Below are 21,039 nucleotides of genomic sequence, written 5' to 3' on the forward strand. Positions count from 1 at the left end.
CATTATGTTTGAAAAATGCACTCTTAATGGCTGAGAATATCGAATATTGCTAAGATCATGGACATCAGGGCACTGCCTGGAAAGCAGCATTCCTAAAAAACTGCTAGTTTCTAAATATTGTGAATAGCTAGGAACTTGTCTAAACCTGAGTGATTTACTTACATATCCTAAAGCTCTCATGGTAAGAATGTGCCCCTTCCTAGTCTTGAACCTTCTTGTAGATAATATAATTCATGTTTTTTTTTAGAATTACAGACTCGTCTATGTGCTATAGGAACTGCAGTTGCAATATCCCACAGCTTTTTTCAGTTGAACTTCCAGCTTTGGACTTGCTGATTCCATTGGGTGACTTTTTCAGAGCCCCACAGTTAAAAAAATTCCTTTATGATTCTGTTTTTCAAAAGGAGAAAGATGAGATCTTTTTATTTAGAGAAAGTAAAGACCAGAATTTTCATTTACCAGGTTTTACATCATCAAAACAATATGGAGAGGAAAGAAATGTATACTCAAATACATAAAAATTCATTTCCCAAAAAATTGTTTGTCAGTATCAGAAATGGCTAATAACCTGACCTTTTCATAAAACCACCTTTTTTTAAAAGCTCTTTTATAGTGCTTTGCAAGACCAATTAATAGTATTGTGAGTCTTATTCAGACTTTCATTTAAATTGATCCTTTTCAGAACCACCGAATTTTTTTTTCTGGTTTAATAAAATTTGAGTCGTTATGCTTTGTTGTATAATTTTCATGACTTTTGGCAGTGTGGATATTTCATAAATAGGAGAAAAATAAATTGAGACCAGAAATAGCAAGGATGAAATATTGCAAAAATCTTCTCTTGTGAGAGTTCCAGTAGCACTTAATATAAGAAAAAAAAAAAAAATACTGTTGTGAAGTATGTATAAAAGCATCAGGACAGAAAAGGAATGTCCTTAAATAGGTATGGATTTGTGTTTTCTCTACTTCTCTGTGGAACTCTTTTGAGGCTCAGAGTTTCATTTTAAGTCAGTGGGGGCTCAAAATTTAGTTCAACCATAAATGAATACAGGGCAAGACAAGAATTTTGGGTCAAATGATGGAATTTTTAGTGCTATTTTTCATGCAAATCATGCTATCATTTATCTAAAAACTGATATTTCTGATCCAATCTTAATAAGAGAACTAGGTAATTTTTGTTTTGTTTTTGCTTGACTTTTTCTGTTAGCATTCTTCATTGGGCTACAATCCTGGTCTCTTACACCTGGGAGTATCCTTTGTGGGCATGCAGCAAACTAAGGGAAGGAGAGATAAATCCTTTAAGATTGATTATATTTGGAATTTTAAGTGGCTGACCCATAATAGGCTCTCAATGAATGTCTTCTAGATTAAATGTTTGTAATATAACAACTTGATCACAATAATATGACCTGAACTCTTGGTTATACTGTTTGTGATACCATTTTCACTATATCTCAAATTTTGCAGTTAATTCAGTAATGCAATACGATATAAGAGGATGTCTTTATAAAGTTTTCTCATGTGTCAGGTTATTTCACCTCTTTTTGCCTATGTGTGTGCCACTCTAGCTCTTTGGATTGCTTTTGCCTTCTTTACTCCACTTTTCCATCTTGTCTAGCACCTACTCGTAAGATTCATCTCATCTGCCACCTCTGTGTAGATTTGGCTCTTCCTGGATATGTGACCCTACCACATAGAAATATACTTTTTATATAATATCAAAGCACCCTTACAACACATTATTGCACTTGTCTCCACTTTTATGATTCTAAGTCCTTTGAGGGTACAGATCATATCTTATTCATCCTTAGCAACAAGCACAATACCTGGCATATAACCATTGTTCTACTTCTATTAAAAGAAAAAACAATCAATCAAACAAACAAACAGTAAGTAAGTAAGTAAGCCATCCAGCCGTCTTTGGAAATAAGCTAAGCGACTAGGTGCAAATGTGTGCTGAGTTTGAAACTCGGTAGGCAGAGGCATCAGAGGTCAGTGGCTTGGATCATTGGAGGACACTGTCGATATGGCATGAGCATAATGTGATTGTACCTAAGAAAAATGAATCAATATTAGTGTGCTCTGTAGGAAGACCATGTTCACGAAAAGGTTAAGGAATCTAAAAGTAAGTTTTGTCATTGTTTATCCTTTCAGTCTAGGGGAGTACACTGGATTTAGGACAAATGAGCATTCTGACCATTGAAGAGATGTTTTCCATAGTGAAGCATGCATAATTCACAAGACCTTAACATGGTCTGAATGAAGTACTCATGCTGTTTTGAAATTAGGAAAAGGGTACCTAAAAAAAAAAACAACCACCTCAGTAATATATAAATTAATTATGGCTTGTACATTGTAACACGAGTTTGTTTACTATGAATCCATCTTTAAGTAGTCTCCCTTACATATGCTGAGGAACCAAGTGTTATGCTGAAATGTGTGTGTGTGTGTGTGTGTGTGTGTGTGTGTGTGTGTGTGTGTATACACATCCCATACTACCAGAATCAGGAATACAGGCACAAAAACATTTAGGGATTAATTTTATTTGGCAATCTAATGGACCAAAGTAGCATTCAGAATAAGGTCAAATCTAAGGCAGATACCCCCACTCTTTCACCTTACTTCAATCCAAAATGTATAATCTAAACTCTCTTGTAATGCTATCATTACAGTTGCTCTATAAAATCTCTTATGCCATCCGGACTGTGAAATGTATTATTCTTTTAATGTTATGGGTTGGAAAAAATTAAACATGAGTCAGTGCAGCTGAGTTTCACTACACATTAATTATTTTAATTGACTATTTCTTAAATGAATAACTGATAAATCAATCTTACAATTCCTCATGCTTCATGACATGCTTAACTCAACACATACACTTAAGAATCATTATGCTATGAGAGCTTTAATACAAGTTCAAGATCATTATAATTAAAATTAGACTCCTACCTGAAGCCAAATTTTAAGCCTTTTTTATCTTATTTTAAGTTTCTTTGGCCTATACCTTTGAATATTTAATATTTTGGAATGATAGGCAGAATATAAAATCAAGCTAAGCATCTCCGATGTGTTGAGAGAAACATATTTTGTCTCCAGGGCACAACATAAAAACTGCCTTTACTGACAATCTGTGTAAATAGTCATCACCCCTTAGAATTCTTTAAAGACATCAGTTCCCTCCTGGTGACTGCCATGCAGACAAAGGATGCCTTAATGACTCTATTGAGGTTATCATGAAAGTAGAAGGGGATTTGTAGACATCAGCTATAAATCACTATAAAATGGCCTGTGGGTAACCTTTGACACAACTATTTGGAAATAAACCAGGGATGGATTCATAGCCTTTGGTCAAGCTGGTAGGTGGGCTAAAGGTCTTTCCCATTTTCTCCATTTCTTGCAATATTAGTTTTGCTCTAAGTGACTAGAAAGCATATGGATGTATATATATTGATGTGTTCTATGTTGAAACAAAAGAGATCATTCCAAATAATGATGTTAAAGATGTTTATGGTATTTTCTTGAAATATTTACTCCTTTGCTATGTACTTTAGATATATGAATACCATTCAGAATTTATTTGTAGCTATTTTTTTTTAAGTATCTCATGATTTTGTTGTCATAAAAATTTTGCAAGGGATCAGACCAATATTATACTAATTGAGCTCTGCATTGTCCCTAGTGTTTGGGGATGTAAATTTCTTCAGAAGATGAAATTACAAGATTTCATTTGTTATTCCGACATTTCAAGGCAACTATTGTTAACAATTCATTTCCATGTTGGTATTTAGCTAATTGATTAGCAACTCTGCCAAGACATCTAGGAAATCCCAAGCATACTAAGGATAATATCATTGACAAATCTTTGAATATCTCTAACCTCAGTTTCTTTATCTGCAAACTGGGGTTGATGATATCTCATGTTCTAGATGTCAGGGAGCAAAATGAATAGTATTAGGAAATCATCACTAAAAATGAAGAGGTAACATGGTTAAAATGGCAAATTTTGTGTTTTATTTATGTTACCACAATAAATTTTTTAAAGAAGAAATATATAATTCTTTGACTTTTTGAAATAAATTATAATATAAATTTTATAATTTGTAAATTTCATTATTAAATTTATATCATATAATTAAATTTTCATTTATAAATTTATTAAAATTTTAGAAAATAATTTATCAAATGAAGTTATAAGAATTTAGGTCACTAAACTCATTAACATACTTTTATAGGTTTTGCAATATTTAATTGACTCTTCCAAATATTTATGTAGCAAATAGCACATGGGGCTATAAGCATTAATTTCTTACTTGGAAACTAGCTCTTGTCAATGATAAAATTATATTACAAAATCAGCACTTCTTTTAGAGTAGGAGGAAGTTTCCACATAAAAATCACACAATTCCTGAATTCAGTTAGACATACACTGTACCTTTTCTTTTATTCAGTCTCTAACAGGTTAATTATGATAGAAGGGGAAGAAGAAAAATCCTTAAGTCATTCACAATTGGAAAGTAATTGTTTTTGATGAATACTTTAGGGTAAGGGATATCAATTCTTAAATTCTTTCTAGTAAAAATTATCTAAGCCCAAATAGCAAATTTTGTAGGACAGTTTTCCAAGATGGTATTATCTTTTGTTTTTAGACTCTTCAAATGTGGTGCGAGGACCCACAGAATATGAAATTATAACTTTAATAAAGTTCTGAAAATTGCATTTAAATTAAACATCTAAAATCAAAAATCCAAACCAAGGTCCTAGACTAACAAATCTATCATATTGGTGAATTCAATCTAAATTATCCAAACTAAGTAAAATACAATTGTTGAATTGTTTTGTTTGTTTTTTAAGAACTTCCTTCATGGCACTCTTTTGGAGTTATCATAATGATATTTCCTTAATATTTGAAATTTCCTAGCAAACTACATTTCCTTAAACTGTTCTACCATTCAGTGTATCCTTATTGCTTCCCCAACTGGAATACAAATTCCTTCTCTTCCATGACCTATCACTCTATTTTGAATAATCCCTAAAATATGCTTGTGGAGCAAATTAAAGAATGAACCTACCACATGAAAAAGGGGGGAGGGGGCCGATGGTACAACTCTTCTAATTATACATTCAGAAAGGAAAATAATATTTCTTTTAACCTGAAGGATGAGATCCAGTCTAGGTTAAAGGAAGTAAAGGTGGGAAAAATGAGTTTTGCATTTAGGCTTTATTTTTACTTACCTTTGGACTTTTTACCCTTTGTCTTCAATGATTGCCCCTTTTTCACTTTCTGCAATGAATGAAATGAAAAGAGTTGTCGTTTGGATGTACAATTTCAAATTAAATTAAATGGCAGCCTATTGCTAAGACTTTTGCTGACAGTGGTTTTGTTAGCTGACATCTTAGGGTAGAAAGCAATGAGTCTTAGAGACATCAAGCCTTCAACCTTAGCAGAAAGCAAGAAAAGGGAGCAAAGTTCTGAAGAGTGGGAAAAACCATGAAATTCAAGTGGCAAGAAGAATTCATTAGAAGAGATTTAAATGTTGGTGGGATACATTTTGGTACTGCATATGCTCATAGTTTGTTGTTTAGCAGGCAAAATGGCATTCGCTTAGCATGCACTGTGTGCATTGTATGAAGAAATAAAGAATGTTTAAAACACCTTAAGACAAAAAATAGGAAAAAAATTAAAATTTATCAAGAGTTAGCTATTCACAGTCTCTCTTCTCAACCATCTAATTAACATTAAGTAGTTAAAATTTAGTATTTTAACAGTATTTTTCTATTCAAGAAATGGTGATAAAAAAATACTATACTGATGCCTATTTTCAAAAAATCTGTAGTGTAAAGGGTGAGTGTACTCAGAGAATCAGTTAAGATGCCATTAAATAGTCAAGTTCACCTACACTATTTGAAATCTGGTTATTTGTCATGAACGATTCAGGTAAACAGCTAATGCAATAAAGTGAAATACATGGCATTATTGATAGTTACACTAGGGTGCTGTTTAGTCTTTCTTAATCTTTGCTTGTCATCTCATCTCATTTACCACCAAATCCATTGCACATACACATACACAAATCCATCCTTCCTCAAGGTTCTATGCTCTGGACAATTTGGCCTTGACCTGTCTGCCAAATATATACCAGTTGACTGTCATTAGTCATTAAAGGGTCCTACTGAGGACTTGGGCCTCTTAGGACCTGAGCATGCATGTAGATGAGCATTGGAAATGAGGTTTCTCATAAATAACCTATATATGGGATTACATGTTCTATTTCATCTCTCCCATTCTCCTGGGCTAGCTTTCTAAAAAAAGGTCTATCTGCTTATAACCAGACCAAACTTTTCCTAGGATCCAGAAAAATACAAAATCCAAAGATATTTTGTGAAAAGGAATTCTTTAGGCCTCTGAGGGGCTTCCAAAGTGCTTTTATTTGGTCTTGATTTAAGGTCGTCAAATCATTCATTTAACATTTTCAGCTTTTTTTTTTTTTTTCCTGAATATGAGGCTATTCGTGGCTCCACGTGATATTTTTACTTTTCCTTTATATGACCCCAGTGGGACATAGCATCTACCACTAATTTGATGTGTTGCTGTTTTTATTGTTTTGCTGTCTTTTAATATTAATTCCTCTTGTAGATTCAGGTAGAGATGTTGGTGTGTGCATTTTGTATAATCAGGTAGAGGTGCCATCCCCAACACAGACATGGTAATAGAATTTGATCAATGTGGCTTCTAATTTCTTTGAGTTTATTTTTAATGTATTAGTTTTGTAAAGCAGTATGGCTTTGTGAGCTCTGTTTCAATTTTTTGTGAATCCATTCCATTATTTGACAATTTTGTAGTTCTTCATTAATTTTTTTCACATATCTTCAAGAGGAACTAACAGGAAATTAACAGTGCAGTGACAAATGTCTTTGAATTATGAATTTAAGGAGCAACCAATCGGATGGTACCAAGAAAATGTTACATTCTTTTTGTACATGGAGTAACAAACTCTTTAATTTATCTAAATCATTTTTAAAAGCTTTTGGAGATTTACATTTAGAGGTTAAGAAGAGGATCTGGTATGATTATTAACATCAAATCTCACTGCTCTATGCTTCTTTTTAGCCTCTTGATAGAACTGTTAATCATTTCATAAGATAATAGCAATCATCCAGATGTAAGGAACACCACAGGACAAAATAACCCTTATTATTAGAAATTAGAAATTGTCTGGGGACCAGAGGTTAAACAAAGTTGAGTGTGAACACACCATACGTTTTATACTGGCTCATGTAACTGTTCTCATCAGAATATTATTGTTGACACTTTTATTCCTCCTGTTCTTCCTCTTTTAAAATATTGTTAGAAAATTGACTCTGCAGAATTTCTATGAGTAGGTTTTCATCTGGTATAGTGGGCTAAATGTCTTCTCTTGTGACATTCTTCTAAGTAAATACATAGAAACTGCATTTATATTAGATATTTTTAGAACATTTAGGAAATAAAAAAGAGAGGTTATATAGAGTGTTAATCTAAAATGAGCATCTCAAAAGCTAATTTGGAGATGTTAAAGAGAAGGGAGAGGAAAACAAAGAGAAGGAAAGAAAAGGTGAAAAGAAATGGCATCTGGCTATACAGAATATTTTAAGTAAAACTGAGGGACATTCATGAAATGTATTCATGTGCTATGGTTGATGAATGAGAAACAAGTATTTTACCAGGGGTCAAAATAATTTCTTGGTAAAAAAATGCACTGGAGCCCTGTAAGAACTTACCATAAATTGACTGCACCTCCTTCATAGAGGATGGCTTAGTTATCAGTCCCTGAAAAAGTACCCTAAACCTTAGTCACTTGAAGCAGTAACTAATTGTTTCTCACGGTTTCTGTGGGTCAGGCATCTGGGAGTAGCTGAGCTGGGTGGATCTGGCTCAGGGTTTCTTATGAGGTTGCGATGAAGTTGTTGACTGAAGTTGCAGCCATTTGAAAGCTCAACTGGTACTGGTATATCCACTTCCAAGGTAGCTCACTCACATGCCTGACAAATTAGTGCTGGTTGTTGGCAGGAGCCACAGTTCCTTGCCATATAGACTTCCCCATAGGGCTGTTTGAGTGTCCTTATGGCATGGCAGCTGGCTCCACCGAGAGCATTAATCGATTCTCAGCTGTGGGTGGTTTTCCTCCCACCCCCAGGGACCTTTGATAATGTCTGGAGACAGTTTGGGTTGTGACAGCTTGGGGGGCATGGTGCCACTGGCATCTAGTGGGTAAAGGCCAAGGGTGCTGCTAAATATCCTACAAGGCACACCGTAGCCACCTACAAAAAAGAATTATCTGACATAAAATGTGAAAAGTGACAAGACTGAGCAGCCCTGCCTTAGAACAAGTGAGCCAAGAAAGAGCTAGGTAGAAGGTGCAGTGTTGTCTCTGAGCTAGCATCAGAAGTCACACTGTCACTCGGCATTATCCTTTGGTTGTATAAATCAGCCCTACTTTTGTGAGCCTCAATACCAGGTGGCAAGGGTCACCAGGGCTGTCTTGGAGACTGGCTATCACAGAAGGACTCAGTGCATAGAAAGAATATCATGATTTGGTATTATTTCAAAACAAGTTTTTAAATTTATAAAAATGTATGAAATATAAGTAATATTCCAGACACTACACATTTTATTCTTTCATCTAATTGCATTAAACTACGTGTGTTTTTGTGTATATAATTTACAGTATTGAGCAACTGAATCAACAAAGTCAAAAAACAAGGAAAATACTCTGTTAAAATATTAACAAGAAGTAATGGGGCATTTTAGACAAATTAAAAGGATGGATACTATTTGAATACCTTTAAATTAATTAAGGGCCAACAATTTAAGTGTAAAAGCAATGTGTAATTACCACATTGAAGCAAATGCCCTCCAACCACACTACTAACATTCATTTTTTAAAAGAAGCAGGTATACATTAAGCAAAAGTGTAAAATGGCAAAATAAGGGCGCTAAATGAGAAGCTGGAACATATTACCCTCATCTAAATAACTTAAGACTTGCATTTAAATGGCAATCAACTCTAATGGTAGCATTAACACAGCAAAAGCACACCTATCAAAGAATTCCTGGAGCTCTTTCTTCCTGGTTAACAAGGCATCTTGCAATTTGTACGTCCAAAAGTAAGCATCTGTTCAGGAACGAGGTTTCAGAATTATGTTCTCTGTAAGATGATAGGCTTACTTTTTAGGAAACAGGAATCTACTAATTAAATATGGAGTTGGGGCAGCCACATAAGCAGAATTCTTAATTCTTCAGGAGTTAAGAAAATAATTTTAAGATTGTTAAAGTTATTTTTATCTTGTAATACTTTGATTCTTGGACATAAATGCAAAACTTTTTTCTAAGTTCTTCATGACAGAAAGGTTCAGGTGCATGTCGCCATTTTTGGAGAACCTCATGATATTTCTATTTAGTTATTTTTCCTCTGGTAGGCCTCTTTTAAACCGTGGAAAAGAAATGCCATGTTTGAGGAGGAGAGGTGAAAGGGGTGATGAACAACAGGGGAAAAGAAGAAAGAGAAGAGATGAGTATGAGTACAAGGTAGGGAGGAGAGGAGCTATAGCAGTGTACATTGGCAATTCAGCCTGTCATGCAACTTCCCGACTTAATTTAACATGATTATTTCATCAGTGAAGCATGATTAATTTTGCAACAAGTTTTACAAATGCCTTTACTCTTCCCCATATGCTATTATTGCTAGATTGATACTTCCCCATGAATATTTATGATACATATGGGGACAGATACAGTTTTCAAATTGTGCAGAGGCAGTAGCCTAAAAGTACTTAGATAGATGATATAGATATATAGATGGGCATACATATGTACTTAGAATTCAATCACTGTATGGCCATTAAAGAATCAAAGTATATTTATAAATGAAACATTATATTAAATGCATAGACAAACTGTCCTCAAAGAATTAACTTTAAATAAAATGCAATTCCATATACAAATAGGATTTAAATAGAAAGTAAATCTACTTCTTTTCTCTTTTGCCATACAAAACCAAAGCCTCAAAGCCTCAAAGCCACATGCCTAGGTATCAGTTGATTTATGTCTTCTTTGACTTCTGGCATGTAATAGCCGTTAATAAATAGTTGAAAAACCACTCAATAAGTAATGAATGGATGGATGATTGAATAAATTTATAATTTCTTGTCTCTTTCCATTAAAGTGCTATAAATTTGTTCAATGCAAAATAAAAATTTGATTTTTAATAACTACATTAGGTGCTAAATATCTAAGAAGTGATATTTTGAAACACCTATGATATGGCATGAACTAGATACCTAGATAATGAGAATGAATAAAGATGTAAATAAAAGCGAAATTTTTCTTTCGAGGGTATAATCATTTGCACATCTTCAGTGGTGCATCTTGTGGTCCAAGGACCCTCCTGTGAGTAATTTCCAGGTTGTGGAGGATAAGGATTCAAATAGGAAGAAATTAGTAGACTTCTATAGGATACTGGTATCCCTGTTTTCTAGTCCTCCAACACAGTTCCTGAGCAGAGAAATGAAGGAAGGCTAAGGATTGGGGAGAGAGAAATAGCCCTCCAGGATTCCAAAGAATACCTTTTTTTTCCTTCTGATAAATTATATTTGATTTCTATAAATAATTTTGTCTTTGCACATTATAAAAGTATGAATATTATGCAATTTTGTTAGAGTAACTTGTTTTCTAAAATAACTTTCTTATTTGAAAATCATCTAAATGAAATATCTTAACTATATATAGTTATTTCACAGTATTTGGTAAGTTTATGTGGAATAATCCTTGAATCAGTGATGACAATTGGTAATTTTTCAGAGCATCCGAGGCTGCGTATTTCTTTCACATTCTTTCCTTTACCCGTATTATTTATCTGTGTCGAGGGTTGCCATTGGCCAGATACAAATTAATGACAACTTCATCAGTATTTCTACTGCCATGGCCACTAGCTTGTCTTAAGTGACATGTTTGCTTTCAGTCAAGTCATTAGTAGCTAAAAGTAAATGCAGTGTACCTGAACTATATAGGTATGTTTTGATTTTACTTGTTTAGCATTCCATTGCAGACAACTAAGCTTAGCCTCTGCTTTATTCAGTGGCCATTATCATGTAATGATTGGACAATTAATTAAAAGAAAGTCGCTTTCCACACTGCTTGTTGGTGCACTTGATAGAAATGCTATCTTGCTTTCTTGACCTTGAAAATTACTTACATCCTTTTATATATAATTTAATTACAATTTTAAATGTATGTTTTATTTGTTCAAATAAGGGTGGGCCACACTAAGCTTTCAAACAAATTTCCTCTAAATGATATATTTCAAATAAAAACCGAAGTATAAAAAGCCCTACCTTCAGCCTTTGTTCTTTATATTCATAATTATTAGAATGAATGTCATAAATAGTACACTTGCATTTTATAGTTAAAGGTTTTTAAATTTTCATCTAGGCAAATGAAAAATGAGAGAAAATGGGAAAGGACTACAACTTTTATATTCATCATGAATAATAGGCATTTGGTACAATAGCATAATAGTAAATTATTAAAACAACCAAATTGTAAAATAATGTCATATAATGGGTTCAAAATTATTTATACAGTCACCAGTATAGGGATCAAGCATGTGAGTTCTTATTAATATACCATTAGCCTTGCTTACACAGTGAAAGAGAATGAAGGGCATTTTGAAGGACATTTATATGAACTTTGGAACTGTCAACCTCTATTATGTCCTTGGGGTCTTGCACTTTTTGGCTTTCAGACAGCTGTGCTACCTTGACTGGAGGAGTAGATTAAGAGATCTGGCGGGTGTCTTGCTCTTTTAAGAGCTTGGATTAGTCATTTTTTCAGCATGTGCATGTTAACAGTTCTTAGTGTTAAAGCTAAGACATAAGGCATTCGCCCTGCCAGCACCACATCAGCCTCGTCTTCCATCAGCGCCAGTACTCCTCTGCACACACTCATACTCCTATTTCCTCTGTGCTTATAAATTGCCTTTGTTACAATTCTGGGAATATAGTCCTTCCTCTCTTTTTTTTTTTTTTTTTTTGTCTGCACAGTTAAATGAAACAGCTACCTTAATTTCTCCACAGTATCCCCAAAACGTTGTAAGAATTGTGTTGCTGCCAAAGGAAGTTCTAGGGCTTTCATGACAGAGGCCAGTAATTTCAAGCAGAGGGTAGAAAATAGGTACACCATTTTATAGGGGGGAAAGTGCCTGGAATAATTACAGCTGCATAATAAATAGTCAATAAAGCTCCCATCTAGCAGTCAGGATATTTAGGCTGAAGTTATAGGGAGAAGATCTGGACTCTAATCCTTTATTGCCCCACTGAATCTCAGTAGCATTCAGTTCATTATGTATATGCATGTTTTCATTCATTGTTATTAGCATATGGTATATATCCCAACCAAATGTTAGACTGAGGTTATTTTACTCATTTTTTAATGTTACCTCTTTTTACTGAGGAAACTTTTCAAAGGGTTTTGAAGTCTAATAAATAGAACAATTTTAATAGATTCTCTTTATATTACATAGGGCATTGGCTTTAAAACTTTAGCATGCATCAGAATCACCTGGGAGTGCCTGTTACAGGTTACTGGGACCCACCCCCAGATTTTCTAGAATCCAGAATTTGTATTTCTAGAAAGTTCCTAGGTGGTGCTAATGGTGCTAGTCCACAGACCAGGCTATGAAAACCACTGTTCCATACTGAAAAGGACATAGTACTCTGGGTTTTTGCCTAACGGGGCAAGATACATAAGGATATGATTGACAACTCAACTGAATGTACCAAATTGAATGATCTAGGAATAATTTTGTCCCTATAGTTTCAAAATTGCTAAAGTAAACTTTTCAAGACTATATATTTAGCCAGCTGTGAAATTATCTTGTCTCACCTCCTACTAAGATTCTGTGAATCTATATAAATTAGGTATAATGGACATTCATTTATTATACATCACACATGATCCCAAATTGCCAATCATTTCAAGGACTATGTAATAGCTGTACTTTTCTCTGACACAAACAAAACTGAATTGAAATATATATATATAAAAGAGTAATTTATCTAGTATGTTCATGAGTTTCCCAAGTGCAGCTAACCACAGAATCTAAAATCCTGTCATTGAATTATGAGATCCAAAATTTAGCCCTTCTGCTTCAATTTCCTTACCTCGAATATAAGAATTATCCCAACTCTTAATACCTCTATTTCAATTGATAATAATAAACCACTTTAATATATAAATTTGAAATAGATGTCTTATACCATTTTACCATGTTGTAAAGCAACCTATTTAAACAGTTTTTGGTAAATATGCACATTAAATATTTATATAGATTAACATATACTTCCCTGTCATCAAATACCCCATTTGATTAAAAATTGTTCTGCTTTCAAAGTTATCCTGCTATTGTTATATAGTTTATATTCTGAACTCACAAAGATGAAACAGAGCTAAGTAGAATCTAAATTCAGATTCTACAGTCATATTATGTAAAATTGGAAACAAGGTAACAAACGAGTAGCATAATATTCCAATTATATAGCACATAAAGGAATCAACTTTCTCAGTTTCCAATGAAAACAAAGTGATATAATGGGAATAGTATCTGTTTCTTATAAGATGTGATAGAACTTTTAGTGATAATTATATGCATACATTTTAGATATGAAATTTCATGATGGTTAATATAGAAAGGTATGAAATCAAATGTAAACTAAGTTTTGCCCTATTCAACAATAGAACAACTGGATGTTGTTCTGTTGTTGAACTGATCACATAGAATTCTTCTTGCCATGTAGTGTAGCATAAGTAACAAGGCATTTGGAATACTTACTCCTATCCATTGCAAGGCAGTTTGTATGAATATCATTATTTCTAAATCCCATCCAATTCCAGAACAGAGGCGTAAACCCTACTTGAAAATCTGTAAATCTGGAAAAATCTGGATTTAAAAAACACAATGTTGTTAAGTGTTTAGAAAAGTGCTTCCAGAAATAGTACATATTAGTATAATGATAATTATGTTTATTTTCATTTTTAGATCAAAATCAAAGGTGTCTCTATGTTACCAAGGAGGAAAGATTATTTTCTAAGACAGTTAGGAAGCTTTATTTTTTTATACTTAATTTTTTATACTTAATGTACTAGGGTCCATGGATGTTCCACGTAGCCTGTCTATCTATGTCATTAGTTTATATGAACTATGCAATACCTCTCAATAAAAATGAATAAAGAATAGCTATATAAGATTATTGCTTATGGGTTACATCAGGTATGTGCTTTCTGGATAGTTGAGTGCACATGTACTTTCTCATATATAAAAGGTGTTTCAAAATATATATTTGAAATAACATCATGTTGGCAGCAAACCAAACACTGAAATGTTCAGATTGAATGTTAACATCACTGATTAGTAGGCTAATTTGATGGGAATGTCAGGCTGTATACCTGTGTTTTTATAGGCATTTTTGATTAGCCTTTCCTTATCACAGCTCATGTTCTAATGATCATTGCAGGATGAAGTGGCACAGCCACTGAACCTATCAGCTAAACCCAAGACCTCTGATGGCAAATCACCCACATCACCCACTTCTCCCCATATGCCAGCTCTGAGAATAAACAGTGGGGCAGGCCCCCTCAAAGCCTCTGTCCCAGCAGCGTTAGCTAGTCCTTCAGCCAGAGTTAGCACAATAGGTAAGTTCTGTTTCTTTTGTTCTTGCTGAATTTCTGTTGATGGAAATTGAATGAAATCATCTTTAAATGGCAAATCACGCATATCCTGTGCATGGCTTGGGTTTCATAAGAGAGTTCCAATTTAATGAACCTCATAGGTCTGTTTAAAATTGTAAAGGCTATTTAAAACCGAAGTGCAAGTTATAATGTCCCCTGAAAATCTAATTGTGCTGTTTATGTTTATCTATGTAACTGGTGTCCATAAGTATATTTTTTAAAAGAGAGGTCTAAATGACAAATCACAGTGATTGATGGCTCCAGAATGTTGCTGTTAGGTGACTTGCCTTTTCCATCTCTGACATTTATTTCCATTTTCTGTGATGTGTGCAGAGTGTACATAATGATACAATACATTCTGCCTGGAACAGCATCCACTATCAGAATGTCAAGATTGCTCTGTTACATTCTGCTTGGGATATGAACTCATTTAAGTATTACAAAGAGTAGTTAGCTTCAATTGTTATTTCAGGAGAGTAAATAAACAATAGAGAAATGTTTCTGTATGCTGACTTTTTAAACAGTCAGTGATAATTTACTCTCGTAACATAGTCTGTAAAATGTGTTAACTTCAACCCACACTTATTGATATGTTTGTTATATGCCTGCAGTTATGAGGTGGCTAGGACAGACCAGCCATCAGGGACCTCATGTTTTAGTTGGGGAAAAGTTATCTATCCTATAGTACAAGTCAGCTATAGAAAGTGAGATTCTAGAACACAGGTAGAATTCTATAGTTAAAGAGAAGCGTTAAGTTCTATTTGGGAAGGATGAAGGAAGGCCAGGTTGGAGAGAGTCTAATTCCAACTGAGCCTTGAAGAGGAGATAAATTGCTAGACACTCTAAGCTGTAAGAAAAATACCTATAGTGAAATCAGCATATTTTGGGGAAGTGTACTGATTTGGCTACATTATAGAATAGGTGTGTGGTGGAAAATAATGGGAGCTAAAACTGAAAGGGACAGATGGACCCCAATTGTAGAGAGCCTTGAATGCCATCTTGAGGGATTTTGACTTTATTTCCATGTAAGGTGCTCAGAGCTTTAAGAATTTTGGCAGCAGGAAGACAACGGCAGCAGGGACCATTGTTCTAGTACAAAGCAAGAGTAAGTTACGTGAGATAGTAATAAGCAATGAGAAAAAAAGAAAGAGTAGATTGAATGAGGTTATCAAGGAAAAACTGATGTAATTTATCCACAATGGAATATACAGGGTGAGAGACAAGTAGGAGACAAAGAAGCCTTGGATTTTGAACTGCAAAGATGCATTAGGTCTCCATTAACTGTGAAAGGTCAGGAAGGGAGCAGGTTTGAGAGAAGAGATAAATATAAAAATTTAATATAAAATTTAGATAGACATGTTCAGAAGGAAACTGTTAAATTTGATATGGAAAAGGGATGCTAGAATTTTAGATATGAAAATTATTCATAAAATGAGGCTTTTGAAGCTGTAAGAGCAAGTTAAGTTCATCAGAAACAACTGTGTCTGGTAAGAAGAGAAGGGGGGTGAAAAATTGAGGTATTGCCTATTATATTACTTATGTATTGCTGCATAACATATTAACCCAAAATTTAGCAATGTAAATCAACAAATATTTACTATCTCATAGTTTCTTAGGGTCATGAATCAGGGAGTGGAGCCTGGTTGGTTCTGGCTTAGGGTATCTCGTTGTTCGCAGACAAGATATTGACCAGGGCTGAAGTCAGCTGTGGACTTTGCTGGGAGAAGATGATCTATTTTCACAGTGATTCACTTACATGGCCCTGGGCTGAAGGCCTCTCAATTCCTCACTGGTTGTTGGCAGAGGACCTCAGTTCTTTGCCCTGTGGGCCTCTCTCATAGGGTTGCTCATAGAGCATGGTAGCTAACCTTTCCTAGAGTGAGGGATCCAAGAAGGAGAGCAGACAGAAAGTTACAATGCCTCTTATGACCTTGTCTCCAAAGCCACACATAGTCAGTCCTGCTTCTATTCATTATCAAAGTGTCATGAAGTCCAGCTCAACTTAAAAGTGAGGGGGATTAGGTTCCACCTCTTGAAGGGAAAAATATCAAATAACCTGTGGACATATTTTTAAACAACCATACTTTTTTGAGATGGAAAACTGAGGGAAGAGCAAGTAATGATTGAGTGTTTTAGAATAAGAAATAAGATATCATGCTAGTCTACCAAGTGTAGTGTCATGCTAGGCTAAGAGGTTTCAAAAAGGAAGTATTTTAAGTGTGTCACATTGTGAAGAAAAGTTAAAGAATATGAAGAATGAGAAAAATCTTAGGCTATAGCTGGAGTTCATAGTTAGGTGGACTTAGAGAAGTTTTAGTAGAATTGTTGGGACAGAATTCCAATTGCAAAGATTTGGAGAATGTGGAAAGAAAATGCAGTTGATGATATAGGCCAGTATTTTTGAAAGTTGAAATATGATTAAATTTTGAGAAGTCAGATTAGAGACAGACTTTAGAATAGGTTTTCCCATTTATATATAAAAATTAAGGAGGAGGAGAAAGCAGAGTTGGAGAGAGGTGTAGATTTGAAAAATACAGGATGATAACGGAGCAAGGAGAAAAGATGGTGAGACAGGATTAGCCTTAGAAAGGGGAAAAGTCTCTTCTTTTTCTGAAACTGAAGGAAATAAAAAATGATAAAGTTGCAGATAAATTAAAGGATGGATGAAAAGAAAAGTGAAGTAGTATATTTCAAATGCTTTAATTTCCACAAAGTAGAACTCAAGATTATTTACTGGGGCTGTGGGCAACAGTGAAAAGAAACAGTGAAAAACTTGAGTTTTGATAAGTTTAAAAAAGATTTTGGATATATGTGTGTTTTTTCTTCATTATAGATCATTCTCTTATGGTCTGACTCTTGGCTTCTCTACTCAGTATCCTAAATGGGCACCAGGTTAAGATTTGCTATCATGTCCAAAGTATGGACAAGGAAATATATTTTATTTAGCATGATCCGCTTCCATAATATAAATGAGTTGACAAATATCACAGGGTTGATATGTGAACTACTTTTTAATGTAATTAGAATTATAATATTTAACTAACAGGATAACTAATATAGTTGCATTTTTATCATATGGATTTTTTTAACTTTATTATTCCCAAGGATTAAGTAGGATAGAAAGTGTTTTAGAAAGGCAAGATTGTATTTAATGACATTTATCTTGTGACCTATTCCACTACTAAAGTTCCTCTTATTATTTCCCTGAAAAGTCTCTTCACCACATACACATCCCTCACAGTTTTCAAGGCTTTGAGGCCACTACAATTTACTTTTCTCTTTTCAACAAATGCAGATGTTGAAAGCTGAGACTGTAATGAGTAATAATGTAGTTGGATAAAAGCTGGGAGGATTAATGGTGTTGCAAAGGTCACTCTTGAAAGAAGAATTGATGTGTTATGCCATTAATAAACCACAGAAAACTGTAATCCAAAAGATAACACATTTAAGTTATCATTAATGACATGGGGCTCTTTGCTATGTATCTGTTGGCTACAAATGTAAAAAGTGACTTTTTGAGGTTGGTGACCATTATTACAGCATATTCTATAAGAATGCTTTTGATATGGTACACAAATGATGGGCAGCTCCAAAGAAATGGGATCTTAAAAGGCATGAATAGTTCAGAGGAACGATGGTTAATTTTAGAATCTTTTGACCAGATGTTGTCTTTCCCTCATTGGCCTCTTCCACCTATGTTGTATATATGCACAATGCTTTTAACTTTTTATCAAAGCAGGTTTTCATCTAATTTCTCATTGCAGCTATTTTAGAATTATAAACCCTTAACTGGATAAAATGGATTTCCAAGTGCTCTAGTCAAAACTTGTTTTACAGATAAGCCTTAAAGGATCTAAGTGCCTATTCAGGGATTCTCCTAAATAAGTTCCTGTCAGATGTGGATAGTACTTTGACTTATATTTATTATATCCCTTTTAATTTTAAGGAAATAAACATACATGAACACCTACTGACTTGCCCAAACTCATGGTCAGTGGAGATTGGGGCCCACAAACATAGTCTATGGGTTGGCATTCTTTTTATTTGTTGCCTATTGTGAATCTGTCTGCTTTAGATGCTCTTCTCAGTCCTTTATTTATCCATTTACCTATTATTCCAACAAATGGGTATTAAATATCTTCTCTAAGCTATATATTTTTTCCTAAATCTGGAAGATAAACAGATGAAAGTCTTGGACTGAGCTTTAAGGTGCCTACAGTCTCTGTTGTAACAATCTTTGGAACGTATTATTCTTACCATTCATTTGCTGGAGACATTAATATATGAATAGTAAAACTTTACCTGAGCAAATGGAGTAGATGCATTTTGACCCAATAAGATGGAGGAAAATATTTTCAAGCTCTTTAATTTGGTACTTTTATTTCTATAACTTGATAAGTGAAAGTGAAAATATTATGACACAAAGGATGATATTACCTTGAAGTTTCATTATTTTATGTTTCTACTGAGAAAATCTATGAGGAAGGCAAGAATATTGTAATAACTTCTTTGAAAACTATTGTATTATTGGGACATTAAGGATATCAACTGACATCTGGCAGTTAATATTTGCATAGTACTTTACAGTTTACAAATTGCTTTCACATTTATTATCTAGTTAATTCTCATGAGCTTCCAAAGATGAAGAAGTGGCTGCATATCAGGTTGTCAAAAATTTGATGATGATAAATGATCTCAAAAATAGAAGGAAAATTAATATTTGTTGAAAATCACATGCCCTTACTTGTAATTATAGCTGAAAAGTTCAATTAGAATAAATATGTAGTAAATAAGTATTTGTTTTGGCCAAAGAGAAACTATTAGGTCCATGAATTTTAATAAATTTGTATGTGGTACAGGCTTTCAATGATATGAAGACAGATACAATCAATGAACTTGGGATTATAATGGTAGATACTTTCAATTTAGAAAAATGCATTTATTCCTTCAGCAGATGCTGCCATGAGCCAAAGGAATCAATGATTGATTGAAAGGAGGAAAAAAAAAAAAATCTTGCCCTTAAGGAGTTCATAGACTGGTGTGAAAAGCAAACTTAGAAAAATGTACAGTGTGATAGTAAAGGCATTTACAAGGTTTCAAAGGAGCATATAAATGGGAAGCACTTAACTTGCCAAGGAGCATGTCTGGAGTGGGTAAGGAAGTCTTCACGGAAGGGGTGACTTTTGAATAAATTTCCAAACCCACAAGAAAGACGGAGTATTTCACTGACAGAGAACATCTTGGGAGGGCAGGAAAGAGGCCTGTCTTTGGAGCAGGAAATAGCCCCATGCAGTTTAAGCGAAGGACTCCTGAGAGAATGCCAGGAGGCACAGAGTTGATATCACAAAGAGAATTTTAGTCTATGTTAAAGTGCTTGGAATTCATCCCAGAATGACGTTTTGAGGGGAACACTAAAGAATTCCTTGTTTGAATATATTTGGGAAAGGCTGCATACTATTATTATTCTCTTGAAGATTTACAGTGCACATGAATGTATTAAAGGTTTTGAGAATTCACGCAATGAAGAAACCTGTTTAATTTTGTTTGATGTAGCATTTCCCACACTTATTTGAACATGGACTTATTTTTCTCGCAGAATATTACAAATTTTCATTTGATGATATTGTTCTTTACCAACTAGGGTACCAAGAATTGAGGTTTTAATCAGGGAAAATGACATGATACAAATATCTGGGTTTATTTTTGTTTTGGTTTTTTTTTTGGAATGTTTTTTCAGGAACCAGATTAGGAGATGGATTTGAACAGTGTAAGGCTGTAGACAGGGAAATCAGTTAGGAGGTTATGGCAGTAGCCCAAGTGAGATATGAAGTAGCTGTAATGAAATCAGGGATCATGGGGCTAGAGGAGAAGCAAATTTGTGAGCTAAGGAAGAAGCATACCTGTCAGGACTCGCTTCCCTTTTGTATGTATGGGGTAAAAGAGAAGGAGATGTCTCAGATGACTCTCAAGAGACCGGATGGACATGTGGAAAGGGATACAGAATGTAGAAAGCAGAACAGATTGAAGTAGTGGGAAGATGATAAATTCTGTGCTAGACATGCTACATTTCAGATACTCACAGGGCATTCGAGTAGAGAATCTGTGTAGACAGATATATGTATCTGTAAATCAGAAAGGATTTGAAGTAGGTAATGGATATTTTACAGTATTTGGGAACACCCCTAGAGTCTTAGGAACACCTTTTAGGCCACGGGTGGTTTCTTGCTTTTTCCTTTTTCTTCCTTTCAACAGCTTTTTTTTTTTCACCTCTACTTTAGTAG

The 21,039-nt window shown here is 34.3% G+C and overlaps 1 protein-coding gene and 1 long non-coding RNA gene across 15 annotated transcripts in view; one reads left to right on the top strand and one right to left on the bottom strand.

The window, feature by feature from the left end:
* The window catches only part of SOX5 (SRY-box transcription factor 5), a 1,020,679-nt gene that overhangs the window by 967,269 nt on the left and 32,371 nt on the right, over positions 1 to 21,039 (top strand). For all 14 annotated transcript variants that reach the window (XM_037846149.1, XM_037846146.1, XM_037846153.1 and 11 more), the window contains one exon: positions 14,545 to 14,722. In XM_037846149.1, coding sequence (XP_037702077.1) covers positions 14,545 to 14,722 — 178 coding nt within the window. The remainder of the gene's footprint in view (positions 1 to 14,544; positions 14,723 to 21,039) is intronic.
* Positions 1,909 to 21,039, bottom strand: part of LOC119541849 — a 33,709-nt gene continuing 14,578 nt past the window's right edge. Inside the window, exons 2-3 of the long non-coding RNA XR_005218363.1 lie at positions 5,230 to 5,278; positions 1,909 to 2,049 (exon numbers count right to left, since the gene is read on the bottom strand). This is a non-coding gene — a long non-coding RNA (uncharacterized LOC119541849). The remainder of the gene's footprint in view (positions 2,050 to 5,229; positions 5,279 to 21,039) is intronic.

Source organism: Choloepus didactylus, chromosome 8 (assembly GCF_015220235.1).
Source record: "Choloepus didactylus isolate mChoDid1 chromosome 8, mChoDid1.pri, whole genome shotgun sequence".
Lineage (NCBI taxonomy): Eukaryota > Metazoa > Chordata > Mammalia > Pilosa > Megalonychidae > Choloepus > Choloepus didactylus.